Raw genomic sequence first — 8,163 nt, 5'->3', positions numbered from 1 at the left:
GACTCACTTGAGCCCAGGAGTTGGAGGTTGCTGTGAGCAGTGAAGCCATAGCACTCTACCCAGGGGGACAGCTTGAGGCTCTGTCTCAAAAAAAAGAATTCGGAGCATTTAAGTTGGGTGCATAAATACTTAGAATTGAAATGTCTTATTGTTATATTTTCCCTTGACCAAGATGAAACGACCACCATTGTCTTTTTTTGACTTTAGTTGGTTTAAATCCACATGTATCTGAAAATAAGATTGCAACCCTGCTTTTCTTCTGAATTCTGTTTGCCTGAAAAACTGATTTCCAACCCTTAGCTCTGAGTTTTAATTTGTCTTTTGATATGAGGAGTGTTTCTTGCAGACAGCAAATAGATGGCTTGTGTTTTTTAATCCAATTAACCAATCTATGCCTCTTCAGTGAGGAATTCAAGCCATTGACATTTATTGAGATAATTGACAAGTATGGTAGCGTTCTATTCATCTTATTTTGTGAAAATCCATTGCTTAGTTTTGTCTTTTGCATCATCGTGAAAACTAGGTTCTGTCCTTTAATTTCTAGGTGTTTACTTTGCTGAAGGTCCATTGTGATGGTCAGGGTGTAGAACACATTGAAGTGTTTACTGTAGAGCTGGTCTTGTTGTGGCAAATTTCCTCAATGTTTGCATACCAATAAAAGATTTGATTTCTCCATCAATTTTAAAGCTTAGCTTAGAGGGATATAGAATTTTGGGCTGGAAATTATTCTGTTTAAGTAGATTAAAGATAGAGGACCGTTGTCTTCTGGCTTGAAAAGTTTCATTAGAGATGTCCACAGTCACCCTGATAGGTTTGCCCCTGTTGGTCAGTTGGCACTTACTCCTGGCAGCTTGTAAAATCTTTTCTTTTGTTTTGACTTTAGATAGATTCATCACAATGTGCCTTGGAGAAGCTCTATTTGAGTTGAGGCGACCAGGGGACAGATATCCCTCTGAAAGGAGTATGTCAGAATCTTTGGTGATATTTGGGAAATTTTCATTTATAATATTCTCTAGAATGGCTTCCATTCCTCTGGGGCATTCTTCTTCCCCTTCTGGGATACCTATAACTCGTATGTTTGAATGCTTCATAGAGTCCCATAATTCTGTCAGTAAATGTTCTGCTTTCTCTCTCTTCTTTTCTGCCTCTTTATCTGAGTTATCTCAAGAGCTTTATCCTCTACCTCTGAGATTCTTTCTTCTGCATGGTCTAATCTGTTGTTGATTCTTTCTGTTGCATCCTTAAGTTCTCTAATTGACTGCTTCAGTTCCTTCAGCTCTGCTGTATCCTGTCTATATTCTTCATACCATTCATCTCTTATTTGATTCTGTTTTTGGATTTCCTTTTGGTTATTTTCCACTTTGTCAACAATTTCCTTCATTGGTTTTTGATTGTTTTCCACTTTCTTGGCAATTTCTTTGTTTTTTGATTGTTTTCCACTTTCTCAGCAATTTCCTTCATTGTTTTCATCATCTGTATTTTAAATTCCCCTTCTGTCATTTCTAACAATTCTTTATAGAAGGAATCCTCTGCTGTAGCTGCCTCACGATCCCTAGAAGGGGTTACTCTGGACTGGTAGTTCATGTTGCCAGGATTTTTCTGCTGATTCTTCTTCATGAGTGCTTTCTTATTTCTGTTTCCTTACCCTAATTTTCCTTTCACTTCTTCTTGCTCTTTAAGTTACTGTGCCTCTGGCCTAAAGTTTTGGGTTTTTTTTTTTTTTTTTTTTTTTTTTTGAGACAGAGCCTCAAGCTATACCCCTGGGTAGAGTGCCATGGCATCACAGCTCACAGCAACCTCCAACTCCTGGGCTCAAGCGAGTCTCCTGCCTCAGCCTCCCAAGTAGCTGGGACTACAGGCGCCCACCACAACGCCTGGCCATTTTTTGGTTGCAGCCATCATTGTTGTTTGGCGGGCCTGGGCTGGGGATTCGAACCCGCCACCTTAGGTGTATGTGGCTCGTGCCTTAGCCGCTTGAGCCACAGGCGCCAAGCCCTGGCCTAAAGTTTTAATGAGTCCTTTTGGTATAGGATGAGAAGGATGAGAAAATTGAAGAGCAAGAAGGGAAAAAGATTTTTAAAAGAAAGTAAAAAGAAAGAAGAGGGGGTGAGTTAAAGGAAATATTGACAAAAAGACTGAAAGAAAGAAATAGGAGTAATACATGTGTATAGTAGGGTACTATGACCCAACCTTAAAGACCTGCAACCTCTGGGGATGCTGGGTTGGGTGATTCCTTTGAGGTCAACAGCTCTTTGCCAGCCAGATCAGACATAGTACCCGACCTCCACCAGGTAGATAGGAAAGACAAAAATAGTATAATTCAAACTGAAACAAACAAGCAAAAACCCTTATAGGGTAAAATTAGGGGGGGAGGAAAACAATAGGGGCAGAAACACTGGCAAAAATGAAATTCTGATTGTTAAAGTAGGCAAAAATGGAAGATTGTATTTAAACTAGAATAGTGATTAAAAAAAAAAAGTCAAGGAAAAATGTTGAAATTAAGAAAGAAACAAACCCCCAAACCAAAAAACCAAACAGCATATATATCTTGCTAAGTATTGTCCTGGCAACAGGTGCTCTGAGGTATGAGAGAGCAATGTTGATATAGTTGTACGAGATGGAGACTAGAGTCCTCCTCTGATCTCTCAGACCCCGCAGGCTTCTGAGAGATTGGGAGCCCGAATGTCTCCTCAGCCCACTTAAAGACACTCTAAACTATGAACCTTGGCCAAGCAGAAGCTTTCCAAGGAAAGCACTTATCCCTGGGATCTCTCCTGGCGCTGCTGCCTGCTTATCCAGTGTGCAAATCCAGTCTCCCTCTATGCCCCTGAGGGCCAAGGCTGTTAATCTGCCAAACACGGATCTCCGCACTTCCCAGCGTCTCAGTCCCTGCCTTTGGGCAGCTCAGTCACTAGATTTCTCACCCAAGGTCTCTCAGTCGATCCCCACGCTGCAACACGCAGGGGCAGCTCCCCCACTGTAGCTGTGCGGGTAGCCCACAGTTGAATGATCCTGTCCGGCTTAGCGGTTCAGTCTGGGGCCCCAGACAATGCCCAAAGTTGTCAGCACACCAGCCCAAGATCTCCCAAGGCAGTTCAATCGAGTACCCAAGTCCAAAAACAAAACAGCCCGTAGATAAGGCTTTTCCTGCTTGCAGTCTCACTGTTGCTATGGTTATAGCTGCAGACAGCCTCTGACCAAACAAATGCACCTCCCACTTGCCAGTTTTTCACCACTTCTGTTCTCCTTGTGGGGTCCAGAAGTCCCTCGCTGACTTCCCCACTGGCCAGAGATGCCTGGAGTCTTCTCTCCCCACTCTCACTGTGCCTGGCTGCACAGAACCTAAGTGGTTTCTTCATTTAATATACTCTATATGGAGTGGGATGCATATATCTAGCTTTGATATGGTAAGAGTAACTGAAGATTCCTATTTTTTTAAATACAGATACTTCATCTTTCCGGTTATATACAATTTCTGTCAATTTTCTGAGTTGGGCATAATCATAATTTGGCCCCAATGTGGAATCTTAGAAAGCAATGTTTCTGTTGAGGCTATGGGCAATGGAGATTTCAAATGAAATCTGAAGTGATTATTTGGGTATGTTTTGGTAGCACTACTGACAAGCATTAATTATCTCCGGCAGGAACAAAGTTTGAAAGACCTTTCCTACTGATCACAGACATTAGACATTAGATGTAAGCACCTCTTCCCAGTACAATCATGGTCTCCAGAGTCTGTGTTCCTGTTAAGTCTTTCTAGTGCTCTAGATGTTTGTAACTGGCTTGACAACACCGTGTTTGATGAGAATTTCATGGTCTGATTTTTCTCTTTCTGTAAAATTGGTAGCCACTAATTCCTTAGAGAGTATCCGTCAAAGTGTATGTATAGTTTTCTACAGTTGGATAGTTAGAATGCCTCAAACACTGATACTTACTGATAAAAACCAGTTCTTCCCAAAGGCTTTTTGCTAGCCCTCTGTTATGATAGATAGATGCTCTCTGGGATGAAGCCATGTGCATCTTCAGATGTACATTGTGACTGTCACTGGAGTACAATTATTATCATTCTGAAGAATGGATAGAGCTAACTTCACTCTTATAGTTCTTAAAAGTATTTAAGAGATGTTAAGAGGACAGAATGATAAATTCAATGTTGAAAACCAATACCAAATTTACAATTACAGGCCATTTATCATGATCAACTGCCTGGACAGCATCTTATTTGGTAGGAGCACAGCATGATTCAGAAGCAGGGACCCAGAACAAGTCCATATGAAACAAGAAATAAATCTGCTTTACAAATGGGAAACTTACTCCCACTTCCTATCTTTACTGCCAAAAACAATGTTAGCTCTCAAGAACAAATTTTTCCAACTTCACTCTTGAACTTGAGGACACTAATGATTACTATTGTAAATTTCTGCCTCCAGAGATTTATTGCTGCAGATGTTTAGGATGTAAAACAATCCCCACATCACCTTCATTGAGTTACCCAGAATACCATATAATGGCTATCATGACTGTTGCTGACATTCATCCTTTTGTTTTGGGTTTTTTTTTTTTTTTTTTTTTTGGAGACAGTGTCTCACTTTATTGCTCAGGGTAGAGAGCTATGGCATCATGGCTCACAGCAACCTCAAACTCTTGGGTTTGAGCCATTCTCCTGCCTCAGCCTCCCCAGTAGTTGGGACTACAGGTGCCTGCCACAGCACCTGGCTATTTTTTTCTAGAGACGGTGTCTTGCTCTTGGTCAGGCTGGTCTGAACTTCTGAGCTCAAGCAATCCACCCCCTTGGGCCTCCAGCTGGCATTCATCCTAATGGATATTCATTCAGATGTTTCTCCTCCAGGATCAGATTTTTTCAAACAGCAAGTGAATTTTAACATACCTATTATGCAATTAGCAGTTAGGAAATCTAAATTCCTATTTACCTCTATGTTCATGTATGTTATGGATAGTTTCTATATCTAAGGCTGCTCCTTTGATTTCTAAGGCATATAGTTAATTCAGCCTCTCTGGCTAAGGACTTTTCCTGGACAATTAAATCTTTAAATTTGTACTCTTGAAGGGATTCATTGTAGATTCCATATACACTTTATTCTGTAATTACCTTAAAAATTCCAAAAGTTTCTTAGAAAGATAGATCAGCTCTGATATAAAACAGCATGGTAATGTATCATCAGACTTTCCCTTCTATTTGTAAAAGTTAGATTTCTTATTAGTTAATAATAGTATGTTCTTTATGAGTTCTTTTTTTTTTTTTTTGTAAGAGACAGAGTCTCACTTTGTCACCCTCAGTAGAGTGCTGTGGCATCACAGCTCACAGCAATCTCCAGCTCTTGGGCTTAGGTGATTCTCTTGCCTTAGCCTCCTGAGTAGCTGGAATTACAGGTGCCCGCCACAACGCCTGGGTATTTTTTTGTTGCAGTTTGGCCAGAGCCAGGTTTGAACCCGCCACTCTGGGTATATGGGGCCGGTACCCTGCTCACTAAGCCACAGGTGCCGCCTCTTCATGAGTTCTTTTTAAATAATGGAAAAAATTCATGTCCTAATCTTAGATAAAGATTAGTGATGGGCTTTAAATATGGCATGTTTGTGCCCCCGACTGTCACTGTCAGAATTTAGCATATTATCCATGAGGGCCCTTTAGTGAGTCATTATGAAGTCTTGAGATACACACAAATCAAAATATGTAGAATCTGCATAGACAGAAACAAATGAAGCCTCCCCAGTAATATCCATAGGCCAAGCAAGTTGAAACCTGCCCGGGTGAATCAGAAAGGGCACTGTCAACTGTGTTTCTTGGAAGTGACATAATGGACCATAACACAGTCTGTCTCAGAACTTTTGTAGTGACCCATGTGCCTTGGTTCCTTAAAGGTAAAAGGAAAATATTTTAGTATATAAATCCAAGGAAGCAAGATGGTTCACATTTAACTCTTCATAGTGCTCCTAAGTATCTTTTCCATACTTATAATTTAGAAGTTATTAACTAACATCTTAGTAAACACTCAACTGAGAAATCATTCCTCAACATGATTTTGCAGGAATGAAACAGGATAAAATGAGATGTGCTGGAGGGAGATGAAAGGACACTGATATTATAGATGGTGGATGCCATTTTTATACCTCCCTCAACTCCTTATCTTGGAGGTTGTCTTAGCTGCATGTGAGCAACTAGGGGTGGAAAAGTCATGAGAATTAAACATTGAAACTAGTGAACTTGTCACCATTAGCCTGAGATCTCTCAGAAAAGGTGACATTTTAGAAGTAGTCTAAACATGTACTATTGAATCAACTCATTACTTATTAATGAATCAATTTAATTTAACAAATGCTGTATAATGTGTTTAGGTATATTGCCAATTGGAAGGAAATTGCTACAAGCAACTCTTCTGCTAACTTTGAAGGTAGGTGATTTTTAGCAATACTTGATGGAAAATTCTTATAAACAAAAATGATACATTTCGCATATTTTTAACCATCTAACACTTCAGTGTCCTGCAGAGTATATAGGTTTCCATGAATTTTCCAAGCCATTTTTTACCTTTGTATATAGATTGACATTTGAGAATAAAAAGAATTTTTCTGTTTTACTTAGGGCTGAATAAAATAGTTTTTAAAAATATGAATCCTTTATAAAAAGTTAAATTTCTTACAGTTTTGGTAATAATTTTTAGTGAGCAAACTTCACTTGGAAAAATAAATGAGGCTATGTTTCACTAGCCTCAAAATGTTGAAAATATTTTTTAGCTTCTCTGCCACTGTCGTCCTGCCAGTGGTCAGCAGTACTGAAAAGCTGAAAGTAATAACCAAGCATGCTGAAGAACACTATGAAATGCCAGTATTCCTAGGATGGCCAAAGCCTAGCGTTTGTTACTGTGTGATCTGAGTGTGTAAGTCCTGTCCTGCTAACAGATAGGAGGAGCAGTGAAGCAGAGAGGTTAGGATTGGGGAATCTTGATTCAGACTGCTAGATTTGATTTTTGGCTCTGCTCTTTACTGGCTGTGTGATCTTGGGCAAGTTACTAGTTCAGTTTTCTCATCAGTAAAATAAGAATAGCAATAGCACTTGGCTCACAGGTTGTGGGAAGATAGGACATAATACATGTAAAGAGCTTAGAGTATGCCTGGCATGTAGAGCAGATTCCATGAACAGGTGCTGTCATTAGCATTAGCCAATTACATTAGGATGTAAAACATTCCCCAACTCACTGCCACCCCAAGCTGCCTTCTGTGACAGCCTCCAAACCGATACTTCTCCAGTCCATTCTCTGCATAACAGAGTAATATTTTACTACATCAAGGACAATCGAACATTTCAATTAATTTAACAAACTCTAGCATTTCAATGAGGAAGTGCTGCTTTGAATTGCTTTATAAAATTAACTCATTTGATTTTCAAAACAACCCAGTGATTTGCATTTTACAGGTGAACAAACAAAGAGATGCTGTTCTTGCTGAAGATGACACAGTGGGCTCCTGTAAGGGCCAGCATTTGAATTGAGGCAGCCTTGCTCAGAACCCACGCTCTTAAACACAGTTACCCTCTTCAGCCTCTCATAGCCTTCCCTCGTACTTGGAATAAAATCCCAAATTTATCATAGCCTTCTGGCTCTGGCCGTGGCCTGCATTCCAGCCTTGCATGTTCCACTCTCCCAATCACTCACAAACCCAACCCCACACTACTGGCATCATGCCTATTCTCAAACATACTATGTAGTCTCCCACCTCACGGGGTCTAATGGAGTTAATGGCCTTATAGAGAACACTTTTAGGTAACTCCCTAGAGAGGAGAAAGTTGTCTGTTTGTTTGCTATAAAATCTCCCAGTGTGTAGCATATACATAGCAGGTTCTCAATGGCAGACCAAACAACATAAGAATGGCAGGTATAGGCTCAGTGAGGTGGTTCATGCCTGTAATCCTAGCATTCTGGGAGGCCAAGGCAGGTGGATGGCTTGAGGTTAGGAGTTGGAGACCAGCCTGAGCAAGAGTGAGGCCTGCCTCTACTAAAAGTAGAAAAACTAGTGAGGCATGTTGGCAGGTGCTTGTAGTACCAGCTACGTGGGAGGCTGAGACAAGATCACTTGAGCCCAAGAGTTTGAGGTTGCTGTGAGCTGTGATGCCACAGCACTCTACCCAGGGCGACAGAGACTCTGTCT

At 40.6% G+C, this 8,163-nt stretch overlaps 1 protein-coding gene across 1 annotated transcript in view; it reads left to right on the top strand.

The window, feature by feature from the left end:
* The window catches only part of CUNH11orf65 (chromosome unknown C11orf65 homolog), an 83,927-nt gene that overhangs the window by 74,341 nt on the left and 1,423 nt on the right, over positions 1–8,163 (top strand). The window contains exon 8 of the mRNA XM_023516076.1: positions 6,355–6,410. Coding sequence (XP_023371844.1) covers positions 6,355–6,410 — 56 coding nt within the window. The remainder of the gene's footprint in view (positions 1–6,354; positions 6,411–8,163) is intronic.

This window comes from Otolemur garnettii, unplaced genomic scaffold (genome assembly GCF_000181295.1).
Source record: "Otolemur garnettii isolate 467f Iridium unplaced genomic scaffold, OtoGar3 scaffold00086, whole genome shotgun sequence".
Classification (NCBI taxonomy): domain Eukaryota; kingdom Metazoa; phylum Chordata; class Mammalia; order Primates; family Galagidae; genus Otolemur; species Otolemur garnettii.
This window is presented reverse-complemented; position numbering and strand designations above follow the sequence as displayed.